The sequence below is a fragment of the Hyla sarda genome, unplaced genomic scaffold (assembly GCF_029499605.1).
Source record: "Hyla sarda isolate aHylSar1 unplaced genomic scaffold, aHylSar1.hap1 scaffold_332, whole genome shotgun sequence".
In the NCBI taxonomy this organism is placed as follows: Eukaryota; Metazoa; Chordata; class Amphibia; order Anura; family Hylidae; genus Hyla; species Hyla sarda.
The window spans coordinates 108,085-131,834 of NW_026610065.1; the positions used below are offsets into that span (position 1 = coordinate 108,085).

Consider the following 23,750-nt stretch of genomic DNA (forward strand, 5'->3'; position numbering starts at 1 on the left):
TATAAAATATAATATTTCTCTATATAACAATGTAATTCATATAAGCAGGAATTGTTCTCCATCCTGTGGCTTTCCAGCTGTGGGGGAAAAAAAACCCAATATCTGCCTTTGGCTGTCAGGCTGGGAAACACTGAGCCAGAGATAATGACTGTTAGACTACAATTCCCATGAGCCCTAACTGGCCTTATGGACGAGAAGCGAAGCGCAATGGATTATGGGAGTTGGAGTTTCTTCAGTGTGTGATGGAGTTAGAGAAGTGACTCTGCATTTGTATGAACTTTATTGAGATGAATCCCAGGAGCGGAAGTTATCAGGCTTCTTCTCCCGGCACCGGAAGTCGTGTGATTCTCAGCAGAGATGGCGACCGTGACTGTGCGCTCCGCTCCGGTTGGCGGCTTCGAGTTCGGGAACTGCAGGAGGTGAGGACGGAGCGGGGAGGGCGCTGTGTACGGAGGCTCCGGTCTTGCATACAGGCGTCTGGGGCCACGGTGACTCAGGGCTCTGACTCCGGCCACGGAAACAGCGTGGGGGTGATTCGTATGTAACATAACCGGGGGACATTGGGGCCCAAAACAGCACTCGGGACACTGGGCTCCCCTAGTGTAATGAAGTACCCAAGGCGCACTAGGGGGGATGTAATGAAGCACCCAGGGGGCACAAGGGGGGGGGGATGTAATGAAGTACCCAGGGGGCACAAGGGGGGGATGTAATGAAGTACCCAGGGGGCACAAGGGGGGGATGTAATGAAGTACCCAGGGGGCACAAGGGGGGGATGTAATGAAGTACCCAGGGGGCACAAGGGGGGGATGTAATGAAGTACCCAGGGGGCACAAGGGGGGGATGTAATGAAGTACCCAGGGGGCACAAGGGGGGGATGTAATGAAGTACCCAGGGGGCACAAGGGGGGGATGTAATGAAGTACCCAGGGGGCACAAGGGGGGGGATGTAATGAAGTACCCAGGGGGCACAAGGGGGGGGATGTAATGAAGTACCCAGGGGGCACAAGCGGGGGGGGGTGGATGTAATGAAGTACCCAGGGGGCACAAGCGGGGGGGGGGTGGATGTAATGAAGTACCCAGGGGGCACAAGGGGGGGTGGATGTAATGAAGTACCCAGGGGGCACAACTGGGGGGGATGTAATGAAGTACCCAGGGGGCACAAGGGGGGGGGGATGTAATGAAGTACCCAGGGGGCACAAGGGGGGGGGATGTAATGAAGTACCCAGGGGGCACAAGGGGGGGGGATGTAATGAAGTACCCAGGGGGCACAAGGGGGGGGATGTAATGAAGTACCCAGGGGGCACAAGGGGGGGGGGGATGTAATGAAGTACCCAGGGGGCACAAGGGGGGGGGGGGATGTAATGAAGTACCCAGGGGGCACAAGGGGGGGGGGATGTAATGAAGTACCCAGGGGGCACAAGGGGGGGGGGTGTAATGAAGTACCCAGGGGGCACAAGGGGGGGGGGGATGTAATGAAGTACCCAGGGGGCACAAGGGGGGGGGGGATGTAATGAAGTACCCAGGGGGCACAAGGGGGGGGGGATGTAATGAAGTACCCAGGGGGCACAAGGGGGGGGGGGGATGTAATGAAGTACCCAGGGGGCACAAGGGGGGGGGATGTAATGAAGTACCCAGGGGGCACAAGGGGGGGGGGGGATGTAATGAAGTACCCAGGGGGCACAAGGGGGGGGGATGTAATGAAGTACCCAGGGGGCACAAGGGGGGGGGATGTAATGAAGTACCCAGGGGGCACAAGGGGGGGGGGATGTAATGAAGTACCCAGGGGGCACAAGGGGGGGGGGGATGTAATGAAGTACCCAGGGGGCACAAGGGGGGGGGGGATGTAATGAAGTACCCAGGGGGCACAAGGGGGGGGGATGTAATGAAGTACCCAGGGGGCACAAGGGGGGGGGGGATGTAATGAAGTACCCAGGGGGCACAAGGGGGGGGGGGGATGTAATGAAGTACCCAGGGGGCACAAGGGGGGGGGGATGTAATGAAGTACCCAGGGGGCACAAGGGGGGGGGGATGTAATGAAGTACCCAGGGGGCACAAGGGGGGGGGGGATGTAATGAAGTACCCAGGGGGCACAAGGGGGGGGGGGGATGTAATGAAGTACCCAGGGGGCACAAGGGGGGGGGGATGTAATGAAGTACCCAGGGGGCACAAGGGGGGGGGGGATGTAATGAAGTACCCAGGGGGCACAAGGGGGGGGGGGATGTAATGAAGTACCCAGGGGGCACAAGGGGGGGGGGATGTAATGAAGTACCCAGGGGGCACAAGGGGGGGGGGATGTAATGAAGTACCCAGGGGGCACAAGGGGGGGGGGGATGTAATGAAGTACCCAGGGGGCACAAGGGGGGGGGGGATGTAATGAAGTACCCAGGGGGCACAAGGGGGGGGGATGTAATGAAGTACCCAGGGGGCACAAGGGGGGGGGGATGTAATGAAGTACCCAGGGGGCACAAGGGGGGGGGGATGTAATGAAGTACCCAGGGGGCACAAGGGGGGGGGGGGATGTAATGAAGTACCCAGGGGGCACAAGGGGGGGGGGATGTAATGAAGTACCCAGGGGGCACAAGGGGGGGGGGATGTAATGAAGTACCCAGGGGGCACAAGGGGGGGGGGGATGTAATGAAGTACCCAGGGGGCACAAGGGGGGGGGGGGATGTAATGAAGTACCCAGGGGGCACAAGGGGGGGGGGAGGGATGTAATGAAGTACCCAGGGGGCACAAGGGGGGGGGGATGTAATGAAGTACCCAGGGGGCACAAGGGGGGGGGGGATGTAATGAAGTACCCAGGGGGCACAAGGGGGGGGAGATGTAATGAAGTACCCAGGGGGCACAAGGGGGGGGAGATGTAATGAAGTACCCAGGGGGCACAAGGGGGGGGAGATGTAATGAAGTACCCAGTGGGCACAAGGGGGGGGAGATGTAATGAAGTACCCAGTGGGCACAAGGGGGGGGGAGATGTAATGAAGTACCCAGTGGGCACAAGGGGGGGGAGATGTAATGAAGTACCCAGTGGGCACAAGGGGGGGGAGATGTAATGAAGTACCCAGTGGGCACAAGGGGGGGGAGATGTAATGAAGTACCCAGTGGGCACAAGGGGGGGGAGATGTAATGAAGTACCCAGTGGGCACAAGGGGGGGGAGATGTAATGAAGTACCCAGTGGGCACAAGGGGGGGGAGATGTAATGAAGTACCCAGGGGGCACAAGGGGGGGATGTAATGAAGTACCCAGGGGGCACAAGGGGGGGATGTAATGAAGTACCCAGGGGGCACAAGGGGGATGTAATGAAGTACCCAGGGGGCACAAGGGGGGGATGTAATGAAGTACCCAGGGGGCACAAGGGGGGGATGTAATGAAGTACCCAGGGGGCACAAGGGGGGGATGTAATGAAGTACCCAGGGGGAACAAGGGGGGGATGTAATGAAGTACCCAGGGGGAACAAGGGGGGGGATGTAATGAAGTACCCAGGGGGAACAAGGGGGGGGATGTAGTGAAGTACCCAGGGGGCACAAGGGGGGGGGGGGATGTAATGAAGTACCCAGGGGGCACAAGGGGGGGGGATGTAATGAAGTACCCAGGGGGCACAAGGGGGGGGGGGGATGTAATGAAGCACCCAGGGGGCACTAGGGGGGGATGTAATGAAGCACCCAGGGCGCACTAGGGGGGGATGTAATGAAGCACCCAGGGCGCACTAGGGGGGGGATGTAATGAAGCACCCAAGGCGCTTTAGGGGGGGGATGTAATGAAGCACCCAAGGCGCACAAGGGGGGGGGATGTAATGAAGCACCCAAGGCGCACAGGGGGGGGGGATGTAATGAAGCACCCAAGGCGCACAGGGGGGGGGATGTAATGAAGCACCCAAGGCGCACAAGGGGGGGGGGGATGTAATGAAGCACCCAAGGCGCACAAGGGGGGGGGGGATGTAATGAAGCACCCAAGGCGCACAAGGGGGGGGGGGGTGTAATGAAGCACCCAAGGCGCACAAGGGGGGGGGGGATGTAATGAAGCACCCAAGGCGCACAAGGAGGGGGGGATGTAATGAGGCACCCAGGGGGCACAAGGGGGGGGGATGTAATGAGGCACCCAGGGGGCACAAGGGGGGGGATGTAATGAAGTACCCAGGGGGCACAAGGGGGGGGATGTAATGAAGTACCCAGGGGGCACAAGGGGGGGGGATGTAATGAAGTACACAGGGGGCACAAGGGGGGGGGATGTAATGAAGTACCCAGGGGGCACAAGGGGGGGGATGTAATGAAGTACCCAGGGGGCACAAGGGGGGGGGATGTAATGAAGTACCCAGGGGGCACAAGGGGGGGGGATGTAATGAAGTACCCAGGGGGGGGATGTAATGAAGTACCCAGGGGGGGGGATGTAATGAAGTACCCAGGGGGCACAAGGGGGGGGGGATGTAATGAAGTACCCAGGGGGCACAAGGGGGGGGGGGGATGTAATGAAGTACCCAGGGGGCACAAGGGGGGGGGGGGGATGTAATGAAGTACCCAGGGGGCACAAGGGGGGGGGGATGTAATGAAGTACCCAGGGGGCACAAGGGGGGGGGGGGGGGATGTAATGAAGTACCCAGGGGGCACAAGGGGGGGGGATGTAATGAAGTACCCAGGGGGCACAAGGGGGGGGGGGATGTAATGAAGTACCCAGGGGGCACAAGGGGGGGATGTAATGAAGTACCCAGGGGGCACAAGGGGGGGGATGTAATGAAGTACCCAGGGGGCACAAGGGGGGGATGTAATGAAGTACCCAGGGGGCACAAGGGGGGATGTAATGAAGTACCCAGGGGGCACAAGGGGGATGTAATGAAGTAAACGGGCAGGCAATGTCTGACAAAACCAGTTACTATAGTGGTTGTGGATGCTTGGCACAGGCCAACCCGTAACCAGGGGGCAGTGAGGCCTGAACAGGTATCCAGGGGCAGTGGGATATCTAAACAGGTAGCTAAGGGCAGGCTGAGATTTGTCTCCTTTGCATTGTCTGATGTGGATCTTGTCACACATTTCATGTGTTGTGTCCGATCAGGGTAGGAACACACTACCTTCTGGTCTCCGTTAATCATATCTGTTGGCATCCTGCCCAAATCTGGATGCGGACGTATACTGTTAACGGGAGCAGCGCACCCCATTCACTTCTGCCATACGGCGTCACCACTAGTGACTCGAGACGTATGCGCTATTTTAAGCGCACTCATGACAGGGGCTGTTGCACTTTTGAAATAGCGCACAAGTCCCGAAAGGAGTCATAGAATTGAATGGAGTACTCTGTGCTTGTAAACAGTATACGCCCGCATCCTGTTTTTGTCGGGATGCTGACGAATACAATTAATGGAGATCAAAACATAGTGTTTCTGCCCTCGGGAAAGCAAAGAAAAATCTCACATCTAAGGCTGAATGGACGTCAGGAGGGAAGGCCCTGATCTGAAGCACTTGGTCCAGCCATGTTTTGTGATTGCTTAGGCGTGTTACATTGGTGTCCACACATCCTGATCCCTGGTGGAGAGAGTTTTGTTGGGTTCTCCAAAAAGTGTCAGCACGGAGTTGTTTAAAGGGGTACTCCGGCCCTTAGACATCTTATCCCCTATCCAAAGGATACCCGTGATCTTGCACGCAGCACCCCAGTTAGAATCAGCCCCCAGAGCGTGTTCGCTCCGGGTCTGATTACTGGCGACTACGGGGCCGGCGGCGTGTGACGTCACGCTCCGCCCCTCAATGCAAGCCTATGGGGCGGAGCGTAACGTCGCACGTGGCCGGCCCCGTGGTCGCCGGTAATCAGACCCGGAGCGAACACGCTCCGGGGACTGATTCTAACTGGGGTGCTGCGTGCAAGATCACGGGGGTCCCCAGCGGCGGGACCACCACGATCAGGCATCTTATCCCCTATCCTTTGTATAGAGGATAAGATGTCTAAGCGCCGGAGTACCCCTTTATGTAAATTTGTGTTTCCTATTAAATAGCACTGAAGAAACATCTTGTAATTTTGAATTGTGCGTTACTCCTGGAAATGTATAACCAAACAAAAGGGTGTTTCTATTTTCCTTGTCAAAGGGCTTTGTCTGACTGTCCAGTCATGGCTGACAGTATTTGACTATGTAGGGATAAATCCTATTGGCCAGGAAAGCAGTAATGTTCAATTGTCCATTAGGCCAAGGTTACACAGAGACTTATGCAGATAATCAGCTCTTCACAAGATTGCAGGCAGCTCAATGACCCTCATTTACTAATGCGAACCCGATAGGTTTTGTCGGGTTGTGCGCCAGATTTCGAAAACCCGAAAAAGGGGATCGTGGAAAGGGGTCATGGGCACAGAAAAGGGGCGTGTCCCCAACATTTTCACAAAAAAACTACTTATTTACTAAGGTTTCCACTAGGGATCGACCGATTATCGGTATGGCCGATATTATCGGCCGATAATCACAATTTTGGGCATTATCGGTATCGGCAATTACCTTGGGTCTGTATAATATACCTACAGTAGGCCCTCCAGCTGTTGCAAAACTACAACTCCCAGCATGCCCGGACAGCCAACGGCTGTCCGGGCATGCTGGGAGTAGTAGTTTTGCAACAGCTGGAGGCACCCCTTGGCGCGGTGGGGGGAGCGGTGGCGGTGATAGGTCTCAGGACCCCCGGACAGGCAGGGGGAGAGAAGCGGGTGGCGACGGCGGTCTATGGCACCGCAAAAGCCACTGCAGTGCATTGATTTAAAGCGCCCGCTTTAAATCAATGATATGCGGGGGGATAAATAGCCGATAACTTATACCGGAATATCGGTATAAGTTATCGGCTATTGGCCCTAACCTCCACTGATTATCGGTATCGGCCCCAAAAAAAACGATATCTGTCGATCCCTAGTTTCCACACAAAATGTGGTGGATTTGAGCTGCGGAAAACCCCACAGATCAGGTGTAAAAAATAAATAAAAACATTACATTAAAAAAAATTTAGGGAAACCTTAGTAAATTCTGTGGAAATATTTTTTGAAGGGAGTTAAAACCCACAAAGAAACCTATACGCCACTCTTGCTGGAGTCCAATAGTTAGTGTTGCTGTCATTTCAGTAATCTTTTGATAAGTCCTAGAGACATGTCAAAAGTTTTTATTAGCCAGCAGGGAGAAACGTGCGTCTGAGTGCTGCTTCTCCCTATTGTCTCCTGCTCACTGAAGACTCTGGCTCCATAGAGAGTCTGTGTAAGTTACTTTGTAATCGGTTTTTGGGAAAAAAATTAGGAATTATTTAGGAATAATAGATGAACTTGACAGTTGTTCTCTTGGGTAATGCAAGTTGCTTCTGAATCTTATGGATAATGATTTACCTTTTTATATATGTCGCCTTAGAATTCCAAATTGTATATAATCTGGGGAAATATTATTGTCTTAAGTCTGATGAATGGGGATAGGAAAAGATGTGCATTTTTACAGGTGCGCTTTAAGGCAGATGTCCGGTCCTGGAAACAGTTCTGAGTTTCCAATGCAGATGTAAACATAGTCTAATACACAAGAAGCTGTAAAAGTGTTTATTTATTTTTTTAAACTATAGAAATGCTCTTCTGGAAAAGGAATTTACACAGAAAGGGCACAAGCTTCCTGCAGCTCGCAAAACTGGGACCACAATTGCAGGAGTGGTATTTAAGGTAAGATATTCAGTTACTGCTTCTGCCCACCTTCCCAAAACAACAGGCAAAACCTTTTTATATATATATATATATATATATCAACTGGCTCCGGAAAGTTAAACAGATTTGTAAATTACTTCTATTAAAAAATCTTAATTCTTCCAATAGTTATTAGCTTCTGAAGTTGAGTTGAGTTGAGCTGTGCATGATGGGAGAATATCCCCATAGGAACTGCACAGCTCCCGGGACGTGAGTCATCAGAGAGCAGTTAGACAGAAAACAACAACTCAACTTCAGAAGCTAATAACTATTGGAAGGATTAATATTTTTTAATAGAAGTCATTTACAAATCTGTTTAACTTTCCGGAGCCAGTTGATATACAAAAAAAAAAGTTTTGGACTGGAATACCCCTTTAAGAAAAAAGACTTGATATTTACCAGAGGTACCAGCATCTGGCACAGGAGTCCTGAAGGTTGATGTTGCTCATGTTCAGTCCTTCAGTTGGCACTTGAGTTTAGACCTATGTTTTAGATAAGGTTCTGCCTCTTGCTAAGGAGCACTCCAAACACAGAGGCATAGCTATAGTGGGTGCAGAGGATGCAGTCACACCTTGGCCCATATGCCTGAGGGGACCAAAAGATCACTCTGCCACACTACTTATTTTGCATTAGGGCCTAGAAGCTTCATGTCATAAACTATATAGGCGGGGGGGGGGGGGGATTTGTCCAGACTGTGACATGATTGACACTATGGTGACCACAGATAAGTGATGGGAAGACAGATCTTCCGGTGGCCATGTATTGGATGCAATTAAAGCTGCTCATATAGCTTTGATAAGACTTTCTATCCCCTCCTGGTGGGGGAGTTTTAGCCCAATTCTACTAGCCTGTATGTTTATGTATTATTCTAAAGACTTCTGTTTTTCTCAATAGGATGGGGTTGTGCTTGGGGCTGATACCAGAGCCACAGAAGGAATGGTGGTAGCTGACAAGAACTGTTCTAAGATCCACTACATAGCTCCCAATGTCTAGTAAGTATAATCTGAGGCACAATTTCTGTAAACTAATAACTCCTTGGAGACGTCTGTTAACCCCTTAAGGATCAAGCCTATTTTCACCTTATGGACCAGGGCAATTTTATTTTTGCATTTTCATTTTTTCCTCCTCGCCTTCTAAAATCCATAACTGTTATATTTCCATCTACAGACCCATATAAGGGCTTGTTTTTTGCGTGACCAATTGTACTCTGTAATGAAACCGCTCATTTTACCATAAAATGTATGGAGAACCCCAAAAAAATATTTTTAGGGAGGAAATTTAAATGAAAACCACAATTTTGCACATTTTGGAGGGTTTTGTTTTCATACTGTACACTTAAAGGGTACCTCTCATCAAAAAAACTTTTGATATATTATAGATTAATGTATGCAGAATAACTTTACAATTGCATTTTATTAAAAAATATGCTGCTTTCTATTTAATTTTCCACTTTGAAGAAATGACCACTAGGGGTCTCCCTACCAGTCCTGGCAGCAAGCATTTCAGACTCATGCTGGAGTCCTAAACACTACGAGCTGCCAGTCTGCTTTGTTCACAAAGGAGAACACTCAGAGCTGCCAGCCTGCTTTGTTCACGGCCTGTTTGGCTGTGAACAAAGCAGGCTGGCAGCTCTGAGTGTTTAGGACTCCAGCATGAGTCAGAAATGCTTGCTGACAGGACTGATCGGGAAAAATACAATAGAAAGAAGCATATTTTTCATTAACATGCTATTGGAAAGTTATTCAACATTCATTAATCTAAAATATATCAAAAGTTTATTTGATGAGAGGTACCCTTTAACAGTAAAAATGACATGTGTTTTTTATTCTGTGGGTCAATACGATTAAAATGATACCCATGGCTAGATACTTTTTTTTACAAAATCAGTTATCTAAAATCACCCTATTTTGACCACCTATAACTTTTTTCATTTTTCCGTATATAGGGCGGTATGAGGGCTAATTTTTTGTGCCGTCATCTGTACTTTTTTTATCGATACCACATTTGCATATATAAAACTTTTAGATAATTTTTTATAAATTTTTTTTAAATTTTTTTTAAAAAAGCATCATTTTTTACATTTATGCCATTCACCATACGGGATCATTAACATTATATTCTGATAGTTCGGACATTTACGCACGATACCAAATATGTTTGTTTAAAAAAAAATGTATGCTTTTTGGGGGGCAGCGCTGCGGGTGATCCGATAATCCATTCAAAGTACTGCAGATGCCGTGATCTGTATTGATCACGGCATCTGAGGGGGGGGGGGGTTGGTTGGTTGGTTGGTTGGTTGGTTGGTTGGTTGGTTGGTTAATGGCAGACATCTGCGCGACCTGCCATGTATGACGCGAGCACCGTTCCAATGCGTACATTTACGTCCGTGGTCGTTAAGGGATTAAAGGGGTACTCCGGTGGAAAACTTTTTTTTTTTTAAATCAACTGGTGCCAGAAAGTTACAGATATGTAAATTACTTCTATCAAAAAATCTTAATCCTTCTAGTACTTATTAGCTGCTGAATACTACAGAGGAAATTTTTTTTTGAACACAGTGCTCTCTGCTGACATCTCTGTCCATTTTTGGAACTGACCACAGCAGCATATGTTTGCTATGGGCATTTTCTCCTACTCTGGACAGGTCTTAAAATGGACAGAGATGTCAGCAGAGAGCACTGTGCTCGTGATTCAGCAGAGAGCTCTGTGTTCCAAAAACAATTTCCTCTGTAGTATTCAGCAGCTAATAAGTACTGGAAGGATTAAGATTTTTAATAGAAGTAATTTACAAATCTGTGAATTCGGGTAGAAAACAGACATGGTGCACATCTACAATCTTGTATAATGATCTGACTGCTTCTCAGCATAATATAATGATCTGACTGCTTCTCAGCAAATCAATGGGAAATGTATGTTCCCACATAACTTATGTACGGCTGGAGATATTTCAATACCTGGTACACATATTACAGGTCGGGATGGGAGGTTGGGGTATTAGGACAGTATATGGGGTTGGGATATGACAACAATATATGGGGATGGGATATGAAGTCAAAAGCTTGATTCTCCTCTCCAACAAGGATTAGGAAGGAAAAACCGGGTACTCAGCGTGTGTGTGTGTGTGTGTGTGTATGTGTGTATGTGTGTGTATGTGTGTGTGTATATATATATATATATATATATATATATATATATATATATATATATAGTTTCTCAAAAAAAATAAAGGGAACACTTAGATAACACATCCTAGATCTGAATGAATGAACTAATTGTATGCAATACTTTCGTCTTTACATAGTTTAAATGTGCTGGCAACAAAATCACACAAAAATGATGGATGTCCTTCCAGACCTGGACTAAAGCATCCGCCAACTCCTGGACAGTCTGTGGTGCAAGGTGACGTTGGTGGATGGAGCGAGACATGATGTCCCAGATGTGCTCAATCAGATTCAGGTCTGGGGTACGGGCGGGCCAGTCCATAGCATCAATGCCTTCCTCTTGCAGGAACTGCTGACACACTCCAGCCACATGAGGTCTTGCATTAGGAGGAACTCGAGGCCAACCGCACCAGCATATGGTCTTACAAGGGGTCTGAGGATCTCATCTCAGTATCTAATGGCAGTCAAGCTACCTTTAGCAAGCACATGGAGGCCCATGCGGCCCCCCAAAGAAATGCAACCCCGCACCGTTACTGACTCACCTCCAAACCGGTCATGCTGGAGGATGTTGCAGGCAGCAGAACGTTCTCCATGGTGTCTCCAGACTCTGACAAGTGCTCAGTGTGTGCTTGCTTTCATCTGTGAAGAGCATAGAGCGCCAGTGGCGAATACGAAGTATTCCAAAGCATTAAAAAAGTGTAAAAGATATAAAATAAGTGTAAAAAATACTGTATCATCAAAAATAAAAATGCATAATGTGTAGGATCACACAGCGCACATCCGCAGCATATTACATGCTGCGGATGCCCGCCAGCAGTCACAATAATGAGCTCCCTGCTGCGGCTGGGTAGCTTTGTGTCCACTCATAGCGGCAGATTTCCTGCCGGCAATCATGAGCCGACACACTGAGCTACAGAGCCACAGCAGTGATCTCGCCCTTGTGACTGCCGGGGGCATCAGCGGTGTGAAATAAGCCTCGGATGTGCTCTATGTGACCCCACCTACGTCCTGTTCATACTGCGTTTCAGCAGTAGGTTACAGCCACACGTCACTACCTAGCAGACCAGGGACCGATCAGAGTGGTCTCTGCTCCAGCCAATACACTTGTAGGGGTGCGGTATTGTTCTGACTGCTCCGATCCTTTGCAGGCATAGAATCGAGTCTATAATTCATATAATGATGCCCTGAAAGCCAAAGGGGGCTCCTCTCATTCTTGGTCCTACCAGGCAATCAGGCAACCAGATATGGCCTAAGTAGGGATACTGCCCAGCCCGGGACGAACAGCGTGATAAAATATGGGCGCATTTCTTCCATTTCAAAAGCGACTTGCCAAAATGATGTCCCACAAAGAAAGAATTTGTGGGAAAAAAAGCTAATTTCAATTTTTTTCCACTGACTTTGAAATAATTCTAGCCACACAATAAGGGCTTAACGTGCTTACTTTTGCCCTAGGTGAATACTTTAGGGGGCGTAGTTTCGAAAATGGGGTCACTTCTGGGGGTGTGGTATTGTTCTGACAGCTAGAATGCTTTGCAAGATGAAGTGCAGCCTATAATTTGTGTAATAATATCCTGAAAGCCAAATGGTGCTCCTCTCCTTTTGGGTCTCACCATGTGGCCATGCAACCAAATATGGCCTGAGCGGGGGTATTACCGAAGACGGGACGAACAGTATAATAAAATGGGCACGTTTTCTACTTTTCAGATGCAGTGTACAAAAAATATGTCCTACAAATATTTGTGAAAAAAAGAAAATTTACATTTTTTCACTGACTTTGTAACCATTCCTGCCACACAAAAAGGACTCAAAGTACTCACTTTTGGTCAGGTTGAATACTTTAGGGGGTGTAGTTTCCAAAATGGGGGTTCTGTATGGTTCTGGCAGCTAAAACTCTTTGCAGGCAAGAAGTGCGGCTTATAATCCATTCGGTGTAAAATGATGCCCTGAAAGCCAAATGGCGCTCCTCTCCTTCTGGGTCCTACCACGCCGCCAAGGAACCAAATATGGCCTAAGCGGGGGTATTTCCAAACACGTGCCGAGCAGCTCAATAAAATATAGGGTGCATTTCTTTCAATATCAGAAGCGATATACAAAAAATGTCCCACAAATGATGCATTTGTGAAAAAAAGCAAATTTTGAATTAACACTGACTTTGTAATAATTCCTGCCTGGTGTTAAATACTCGCTGTACCCCCTAGCGCAGTGGTCTCCAACCTGTGTACCTCCAGATGATGCAAAACTACAACTCCCAGCATGCCCGGACAGCCGTTGGCTCTCCGGGCATGCTGGGAGTTTTAGTTTTGCAACATCTGGAGGACAGCAGGTTGGAGACCACTGTCCTAGCAAATACCTTGAGGGGTCTAATTTTTAGAATGGGGTCATTTTGGGGGCAAGGGGTGTCTTATGTTCTACCACCTTTAAAATTTCTGCAAACCTTGCATAGCACATAAAAAAAATGGACTTTTCAAATTTTAAACATTTTGAAAATTTCAAGTTAAATTGTTAGGCTTCTAATTCATTTAAAATGTTAATTAAAAACAAAACAAATGCTTTCAAAATAGACACCTGAAAGTATATGTTTCATAAATGATTTGGTCAGAAAGTATAAATATTTGCAACCTATGAGTGTTATAATAGCGAAAAATCGTTTTTTTTTTTTTTTTTATTTCGTGATTTTTTTGTGTTGTAAAAAACAAAAACAAAAAAATACAAATGATTTCGGCTTACTTTTACTATGTACATGAAGAACAATTTGTGACAAAAAAACAATGTCAGAATTATCGTGATTGGCAAAACATTACCAGTTATTCTCAGACAAAGTCAGACATCCACAATCTAAAAAAAACAGGCCTGGTCTTTCAGGGGTGTACAGGTTTCCTTGTGTTGGTCCTTAAAGGGATATTCCAGGAAAAAACTTTTTTTTTATATATCAACTGGCTCCAGAAATTTAAACAGATTTGTAAATTACTTCTATTAAAAAATCGTAATCCTTTCAGTACTCATGAGCTGCTGAAGTTGAGTTGTTCTTTTCTGTCTAAGTGCTCTCTGATGACACGTGTCTCGGGAACTGTCCAGAGTAGAAGCAAATTCCCATAGCAAACCTATTCTGCTCTGTGCAGTTCCCGAGACAAGCAGAGATGTCAGCAGAGAGCACTCTTTCCAGACAGATAAGAACAACTCAACTTCAGTATCTGATAATTATTGGAAGGATTAAGATTTTTTTTAAAGAGGTAATTTACAAATCTGTTTAATTTTCTGGAGCCAGTTGATATAAAAGGAAAAAATTTTTTTTTCCTGGAATACCCCTTTAAAGGGTTAAAGTGCAAGGAAGAAGAAAAAGTGCAACAACTAAAATTGTCCTGCTCCTTAAGGGGTTAAAATAGGGGTAAAAATATGCAAGCTTCAGGGCACTTTTTAACCTGTTTTTTTTTATTTTTTTTACTTAGCTGTTGTGGTGCAGGAACAGCAGCGGATACAGAAATGACAACCCAGATGATCTCCTCCAACATGGAGCTGCACTCTTTGTCGACCGGACGTTTAACCAGAGTATCGACCGCTAACCGAATGCTGAAGCAGATGCTGTTCAGGTAATAAGATGTTGGAAAGATAACCAATGGGGGACTTTTGTGATTTACTTAGGTTTACTTAGATTTCTATATCAGAATTTATGTCATCTACAGAACATGATATAACTGTGTAATAGATGGCGTCTCGCCTCTGGGAATTGCATCTATTTCTAGAACGAGTACTCACCCTGGCCCCATCTGGCTTTCTTCTTAAGGCCCGTAATCTGAAAACAGCTGAGTAGGCCGGTTTACCTTGTTTCTGTAACTCTCATTGAGGTTAATGGGAATTGTGGAAACAGCATAGCTAGTGTGTTTATTTTTATTTTAAATGGGCACTGTCAGATACTAAAACTTTTGATATATTGTAAAGCATGTATAACCAATTGGTTTTGCAATTGCTTGCGTTAAAACATTTTCAGTATTTCATACTGAAAAAGCCAGTCAAACAACTGCCCCCCCCTGCCTGCTTGGACACATACTAGTCCTGCTGTGTCCATTTGTCATCACCTATGTCATGGACACACTTCCTTGATTGACAGCTGTGAGTGCAGGGGTCAGAGCTGGAGAAAAAAATCCTCCCACAGTCAGCTTGTGTCCCACTACTGTCAGTGAGGACAAGCTGTGAGTTGTAGTTTTGCTAATGCTAGGGGAGATGTGAGCAGACAGCATACTGAGGGAGGAGGCGGAGACCAGCACAGTGAGGCCACGCCCCCTTCCTTTGAGAGGAATTCAGACTAGTGAGCTAAATTAAAAGTGTAATAAAAAAATAAATAAAGGTGCTAGATACATAAAATTAGATGTACATGGTCAGGATTAGCTACTGAGTAACATATTTTTTTGTTGGATCTGGCGGGTACGCTTTTAAGTTCCCCTGTGAGTGAGGCTAACACAGGCCAAAATATACAAGGCAAATACAATCCCCTTACACCCACTGCAGAGCTGGTCTGGGATTACTAAACTCTGCAGATTCTGCATCTGTTCAGTGATTGAGTAATATTGTTTCCCAACCAGGGTGCCTCTAGCTGTTGGCAAACTACAACTCCCAGCATGCCCAGACAGCCGAAGGCTGTCTGGGCATGCTGGGATTTGTAGTTTTCCAACAGCTGGAGGCACCCTGGTTTGGAAACACTGGAGTAATAGCAGGAAGCATCATGGCTGCTTCATGAACGGTCTACATGGCGCTGATTGACTTTCTACTCTTACTGGAGACTTTAGCAACAACTGACTCTCCCCTGAAGCAGCTGCAGACTCTGCATGGATGTTCAGAAACATCCTTTAAGAATAAAAGCTGCAGTTGTTCATCTTAGTCCGATCTAGTCCAGAAGGTTAACCCCTTTTTGACCCTAAGGACCAGAGCATTTTTTGCACATCTGACCACTGTCACTTTAAGCATTAATAACTCTGGGCTGCTTTTACCTATGAATTTGATTCAGAGAGTTTTTTTTCGTGACATATTCTACTTTGTTAGTGGTAATTTATTGTCGATACTTCCAAAAGTTCATGAAAAATTCGAAAATTTTGCATTTTTCTAACTTTGAAGCTCTCTGCTTGAGACATACCAGATAAATTATATATTGGTTCACATATACAATAGGGGTGTAAGAAAAAATCGATTCACTCGATTATCGTGATTTGTCATTTGGCGATACTGAATCGATTCTAAATATTTTTGAATCGATCCTTTTAGGGATGTGGAATTTGTATCTCCTGACTGGGCAGGTGAATTTTTCCGGCTCATGCAAGCAGGGCAGGATCTGACGCAGCGTTGCTGACGTGGCTCCCTACTCCTGCTCGCTCCGTACTCAGCCGCTAATAGCCATCATGCGGCGATCGCCACGGCTGGCTATTAACCCTTTAGATCGCCGCTGTCAAAGCGGACAGCGGCGTCTAAAGGGATCTGTGAATGCTCCCTGGTGGGCTAGTGGGGTGGGAGATCCACTATAGAGGTAGCCGGAGGGCTTACCTCTGCTTCCTGCTGTCCCGTGGCTCTGTCATTGATAGAGCCTGGCTGGACCAGGCTCTATCAATGGATCGCAGATCAATGGAGTTCAATAGGACTCTATTCATCTGTTTGAGGAATCTAATGATTCCTCCTAAAAGTCTAATAAAGTGTATAAATAAAAATAAAGTTTTAATAAAAGTGTAAAAGACATTGTTTTTGAGACAGAATCGGGATATACAGTGGTCCCTCAACATATGATATTAATTGGTTCCAGGAGAACCATCATATGTTGAAACCATCATATGTCGATTACATATGTCTATGTAAAAATGGTAATTGGTTCTGGGGCCTTGGAACCATTGTATGTTGAATACATATCTCTATGGGAAACTGCTAATTGGTTCTGGGATGACCAGTGTATGGGGAGTGTTTAACAAACCAGGGTGCCTCCAGCTGTTGCACAACTACAACTCCCAGCATGCATGTACAGCCATTGACTGTCTGGGCATGCTGGGAGTTATAGTTTTGCAACAGCTGGAGGCACACTGATAGGGAAACATTGATGTATGGGGTGTATAGTGTGTATATATATTGTATGTGATGTGTGACATCGCATACAGTACTGTACAGTTCTTTAAATACCTTCAGGAGGGACAGAATGTCCTCCATTACGATCCTGCCGACTACAGCTCTATAGGAAAGGAAGGGGAGGGCAGCCAGCAGCTCATTGGATGCCTGCACTAAGATGCTGCAGGCTATTGGCTATGGCTGCACTGGGGGGAGGGCTTACACGGAGCTCACAGTGGAAGCCTGTATGAGTTAGCAGGACAGCATGTGAGTAACAGGAGCAGAACGGGGCACATTAAACCACTATCTGTCAGTTGCTTAAGTTGTCAGCGCTGTCAGATAGCTGTTTGTACGATGTCCCCAACACCCAGCAGCATCATATGTCGATGTTGCCTTCAACATACGATGGGCTCTGAGAGGCCATCATATGTTGAAATGATCATATGTCGGGGCCATCATAAGTCGAGGGGTCACTGTATCACGATTAGAGATGAGCGAACTTACAGTAAATTCAATTCGTCACGAACTTCTCCGCTCGGCAGTTGATGACTTTTCCTTCATAAATTAGTTCAGCTTTCCGGTGCTCCTGTGGGCTGGAAAAGGTGGATACAGTCCTAGGAGACTCTTTCCTAGGAATGTATCCACCTTTTCCAGCCCACCGGAGCACCTGAAGGCTGAACTAATTTACGCAGGAAAAGTCATCAACTGCCGAGCCGAGAAGTTCTTGTCGAATCGAATTTACTGTAAGTTCGCTCATCTCTAATCGCGATATATCGTCCTGTAAATAGAATCTGGATATATCATCGCCATACGTGTATCGCAATACGTATCGGATCGCCAAATTCTTGCCGATTCACACCCCTAATATACAATATGTCTTCTTTATATTTGCATCATAAAGTTGACATGTTTTTACTTTTGGAAGACATCAGAGGGCTTCAAAGTTCAGCAGCAATTTTCCAATTTTTCAAGTAAATTTCAAACTGAATTTTTTAGGGGCCAGTTCAGTTCTCTAGGAGGTGTGTGACACTATGGTTATAAAAAAAAGTCAGCTCCTCCCTGCAGGATATACCCGCCTTCAGGCTCTGAGCTAGTCAGTTTAAGCTTAGTGTCTAAAGGAGGTGGACGGGTCTGGTTTGCTCCAGACCTGGTCTTCTGTTTTTTGTTTTCCTAGTATAGGAACGTGTTCGTTTTTTATTCCTTTTTCTTTTCTGTTTTCAGGTGGGATCTCAGGAACTGCGGTTCACTGTTTCCCCATTGCGAGTAAGGGGGCACAGACATTGCGTATATGCGTTGTTAACCCCCCCTCGCCAACGGTCAGCGCCTGGGTGGTACCTCAGGGGTCCGGGTCCCCCTATTTTTCCTGCTTGCCTCGCTCGCGCATAGCTGGCTTACTGGGAATGTATTTTATTCTGGGGGAGCTGTGGCACTCTGAGGGGGCATGTATGTTATATTGGCTCTGTGTGTGAACAGCGCCTTATTTGCAAGCCGCGGCGCCAGTTCGGGCCGGCTTACTGTCATTTTCGCCGCCAGCGCCTTCTATGCGGCTGACAGCCGCAGCGCTGGTACGAGCCTGGCGCTCTCAGCGCCGGCTTACTTTCGTTTTCTACGGCAGTCTCTGCCGGCGTCCTAACTGCCCGCTCTGTTCCCCTGAGCGCATATGCAAATTACATGTGCGCTCGGGACAAGGAGCGGGCGCCATTACAGCTCCCTCTTGGCCTGGTTTTTAGCTCTGCCCACAGGGCTGTCGGAGCTCTTCTGAGGCGCGCATCAGCCTCCAATCAGCGACGTGGGCCCGAATTTCATTCAGAGGGGGGGCCAACTAGTTAGTGCCTCTGCTGCGGGCACGCTCCCCTCTACCATTGGCCGTCACTTTCTCACTCTAGCTGCATGGAGCTGTTCTGTCCGCAGCTGCCAGAATGCATAGACTTTTTGGTCTGTAATCACTGTAGTACCAAAGTGCCTGGGTCTGCCGAGCCACTTGCCCTGCCTGCTCCACTGCTCCCCCAGACCCCCTGGTGCCCCCGGTGTGTTCAGCCGCTCCACCACCCTGGGTTTCTTCCCTGACCCAGTATAGGGCTCGCTTGACCCAAATCTCCCGTTCGGTGGCTGAGGCCCCCCGGGTAATGGTGTCCGCCCTGAAGGGGTCTTCCCTGCGCAGGACCTTGGAGAGGGCCCGCTCTCCGTCTCCTCGTACTTCACGCTAAGCGTGCTGGGGGTGCCTAGTCTGACTCTTCCATTGAGTCTTCAGATAGATGTGAGCGTTCCCCTCACGGGTCCCGCCCCCCTATCATCTGGGCACAAACGTCGCTCCTTCAGAGAATGTTCTCGGAGTCGCCGCTCTGCCTCGCCAGAGCCGCGTACCCGGTCTGGGTCGCCCCCCTCCAGGACTGCCTCTACTCATTCACATTCCCCTGGTGAACTAGTGGACGAGGCTTCCGAACTGGCATCTGATCCAGAGGGCCGCTTGGACTCAATTGCAACGGTGCACTCATTGGTGACGGCCATAAGAGACACCTTTCACTTGGAGGACCCAGGATCTTCGGGTGTCTATCCAGAAGTATCCTTTCACCGTGCTCAGCCAGCACCTAAAAGGTTCAGCTCTCACGCTGACTTTGATGGCATTCTGGAATCCGCATGGAAACATCCAGACAAGAGATTTCCGGGAATCAAGACAATTCAAGAACATTATCCATTTGACAAGATCTTTGTCGCTAAGGTGGCTTCACCTCCCTCTGTGGATCCACCAATCTCCCGGATCTCTAAAGCGACTACACTGCCTCTAGCAGATGCCGCTGCCTTCAAGGATCCCTCGGACAAGAAGGTAGAATCTTTAGCGAAGTTCGCTTCTGAACCAGTTGGCTCTTCTCTTCTACACATCTTCGCCTCGACATGGGTGTCCAAGGCCCTGTCGGAGTGGTGCCAAAAGCTCCATCAGGATATCTTAGGGGGATCCCCCCCAGAGGATCTATCTGCTCTGGCTTTCCAATGCGCTAAAGCTGGGGACTTTCTGTGCGCAGCTTCCATGCAGTCAGCCGTTGTTCTGCCTTTGCTGTGGGTCACCTAGTGGCCCTCCGCCACTCTATGTGGATTAAAGCTTGGAATGCGGATGCCGCTTCCAAACGGTCTCTCACTGAGCTTCCCTTTACGGGCGGCCGTCTTTTTAGCAGACACCTTGATGGGATTATCTCTGAGGCAACGGGAGGTAAGAGTTCCTTGTTACCTCAAAATAAGGCTTGCCCTACTTCCCAAGGGAAGTCCTTTCGGACCTCTGGCCACAGTAAAGGGTCCGGGCAGGCGCCCTCGCAGGACAGAAAGGCTTCCTTGTTCCGGGCGTGCCCGTCTTGGAAGTCGGTTTCAAACCGCTCTGGCCGTTTTGCGCCCAAATCGTGCAACCGCAAAACCCAATTCTGCAGAGGTCGCCTCTTGTTTTTTCCGAGACATCTGGACCTCTCACGTTCAGGACCCTTGGGGCAGGGGACATGATGTCCAACGGTTACCGGATCGAATTCGCCTCCCTTCCGAGAGATCACTTTTTTTTTTCCGATCCCGGTCTCCTCCTCTGGCGAAGCAATTTCATGGGGTACGTTTTCAGGGTTTTTTCTATTCAAATCTTTTTGTGGTCACCAAGAAGGTCGGTTCTGTGGACCAATTCTAGACCTCAAGCGCCACTTCCGAATGGGATCTCTCCGCTCGGTCGTAGCGTCCCTGGAACAAGGGTTCCTTCATCGGTGGACATCACGGATGCCTAACTCCATGTGCCAATATTTCCGGGCCTTCATCGGTACCTCTGCTTTGCGGTTCCGGAGGGGCATTTTCAATTCGTAGCCCTCCCCTTTGGTCTAGCCACGGCTCCTCTGGTCTCTACAAAGATCCTTGCGCCAGTGACGGGCTTGTTATGGTCGAGGGGTACCTCGGGGATACCCTATCTGGATGACCTTCTCATCAAGGCTCCAACCAGAGCCCAGACTCTGGAGAATCTGGACGTCACTCTCCACACTCTGACTCGCTTCGGGTGGATGGTCAACCGGGACAAGTCAGTCCTCCGTCCTACCCAGTCTCTAACCTTTCGGGGATTTTGATTCGGCCGGACTCTGCCCGAATTTGACTTCCGCTGGTCAAACGTCTGGCGCTACGGGCGGGGGTCCGCTCCCTTCGGACCCAGGTATTGGTCTCCATCCGCCCTTGAAAGTCCTGGGTCGGATGGTGGCATCTATGGAGGCCGTACCCTTTGCCCAGTTTCTTTACCGCTCCACTTCAACTGGCGATTCCCTATCGATGGAACAGGTCTCCTCTGTCCCTCGATCGTCAGATTGTTCTCCCCCTCAGGGTCCGTCAGTCTCTGCTCTGGTGGCTTCGCTCCCCCCTTTTTTCTCCAAGGGCGGTCCCTTCTTCCCCTTCACTGGCAGGTTGTTACAACGGATGGCAGTCTGTCGGGCTGGGGCGATGTGTTCAGGGACTGGACGGTTCAGGGACTCTGGTCTCCTCCGGAGACCCTCCCTCCGATAAACATATTGGACTTACGGGCGATTCACGGCGTGGCGTACATAAATCGACAGGGCGGCACATGCAGCTCGGCAGTCATGGCCGAGGTGGCTAAGATTCTCATCTGTCGGGGAACAAGGTTCCGGCCATTTCGGCTTTTCACATTAAGGGAGTGCTCAACGGGTAAGGGGTCTTCCTCAGTCGGTTCTCACCCGCCCCTGGCGAGTGGTCTCTTCATCCAGAGGTCTTCACGCAGCGCTGCGGCCTCTGGGGCTTTCCGACGTGGACCTCTTCGCGTTCTGGCACATTCGGAAAATTCTTCTGTTTGTGTCCAAGTCCCGGGACCCTCAGGCCTTGGCCGTGGACGCCCTAGTGATTCCTTGGGCGGGGTTCGCCCTACCTTATCTGTTTTCCCCCTCTTCCGCTCTTGTCCAGAGTGCTGGGAAAGCTCAAGGCAGAGGACGTCTCCGTCATTCTGGTAGCTCCAGATTGGCCCCGAAGGTTGTAGTACGCCGACGTAGTCCAGCTCCTGGACGTCGCTCCTCTGCGCCTTCCGCTCCGCCCGGATCTTCTCGCTCAGAGTCCTATTTGCCACCCCAATTTACAGTCGCTGCATTTGACGGCGTGGCGGTTGAGACCGTGGTTGTTAGGGCCCGTGGGTTCTCTTCCCAAGTCTTCTCACCATACACAGGACTCGTAAGCCCTCCTCCGCAAGAATTTGCCACCGTACTTGGCAGTCTTATTTTCATTGGTGTGCAGCTCAGGTCTTCTACCCGGTGATCTTCGCGGTTCCCAGTCTTCTCTCCGTTTTGCAGTCGGGGTTCTAATCCTCTTGTCTGGACCTTCCTGCAAGGAGTGGCGTGCGCTGTTCCTCCTTAACGGTCACCTTCTCCCCCTTGGGACTTGACTTTGGTTCTGAGTGCCCTCCAGGGTGCACCCGTTGAGCCCCTTAGAGAGATGTCTCTCTGCCTCCTTTCTTGGAAAGTGGTGTTTCTTGTGGCTATCACCTCCATCCAGAGGGTGTCTGGATTGGCAGCTCTTTCCTGCCGTTCTTTGTTTCTGGTTATCCACCAGGACAAGGTCGTTTTCCGACCAGCTCCTTCCCTTTTACCTAAGGTAGTCTCGGCCTTTCATCTCAATAAGGACATTGTCCTCTCATCCCTTTTTTCCGGTTCCTTCTCATCTTAAGGAGCGCTTACTACTCAAGCTGGAGAAGGTCGTCGCAAGGGACTACCTGCTTCCAAGGCCACCATTTTTCGGTGGATTTGGTCCGCCATTTCGGAAGCCTTCGCTGTAAGGGGAAGATTCCTCCTTTCAGGGTTGTGGCTCCTTCCACACGTTCTGTTGGGCTTCCTGGGCTCTACAGAATAGAGCCTCGGCCTCACAGATTTGCAAGGCGGCTACCTGATCATCTTTGCACACTCTCTCTAGGTTTTTCAGAGTTCATACTTTCGCATCGGCTGATGTTAGTCTGGGTCCTAAAGTGTTGCAGGCGGCAGTGGATCGTCCGTCTGCCTGATTACTTATCTGCCCACCCAAGGGACGGCTTTGGTACGTCCCACGGTCTGTGTCCCCCAATGGAGCCGATAGAGAAAAGGAGATTTTTTTTTAACACTTACCGTAAAATCTCTTTCTCGAAGGATCCATTGGGGGACACAGCTCCCGCCCTTTTTGGGTTTTTCTTTTGGTTCTCTGTCCGAGGGTGTGTTCAGTTGTGTTTTTACTTCTGGTTCTCGAACATTTTTTTTTTTCTTTTTTTTCTTTGCCCTATTGGTCTCCTCCTATTGCTCTGGAACTTAAACTGACTAGCTCAGAGCCTGAAGGCGGGTATATCCTGCTGGGAGAAGCTGACTTTTTTTATTACCATAGTGTCACACCTCCTAGAGACAGCAAGATACACCCACGGTCTGTGTCCCCCAATGGATCCTTCGAGAGAGAGATTTTACGGTAAGTGTTAAAAAATCTCCTTTTTCACAAGGGGTAATAGGTGAAATGTCCCCCAAAATTTTAATCCCCATTTCTCTCGAGTAAGGAAATATATCATATGTGGATGTAAAGTGATCTGTGGATGCACTAGAGGGCTCAGAAGGGAAGGAGTCACATTGAGCTTTTGGAAAGCGAATTTTGCTGAAATGGCTTTTGGGGGGCATGTCTCATTTAGGAAGCCCCCATGGTGCCAGAACAGCGTAAAACACCCCACATGGCACACTATTTGGGAAACTAAACCCCTAAAGGAATGTAATAAGGGGTACAGTGAGCATTTAGACCCCACTGGTGTTTGACAGATCTTTGTAACAGTGGGCTGTGCAAATAAAAAATTAAATTTTTCTTTTTCTCGGACCACTGTTCCAAAAATCTGTCAGA

General features: G+C 48.8%; 1 protein-coding gene across 1 annotated transcript in view; it reads left to right on the top strand.

Annotated features, from left to right (window-relative positions):
* The first annotated feature begins 264 nt into the window (after positions 1-264).
* Positions 265-23,750, top strand: part of LOC130330291 (proteasome subunit beta type-7-like) — a 92,355-nt gene continuing 68,869 nt past the window's right edge. The window contains exons 1-4 of the mRNA XM_056553584.1: positions 265-419; positions 7,554-7,647; positions 8,563-8,660; positions 14,273-14,413. Of these exons, the coding sequence (XP_056409559.1) occupies positions 358-419; positions 7,554-7,647; positions 8,563-8,660; positions 14,273-14,413 (395 nt within the window). The 5' untranslated portion in view covers positions 265-357. The remainder of the gene's footprint in view (positions 420-7,553; positions 7,648-8,562; positions 8,661-14,272; positions 14,414-23,750) is intronic.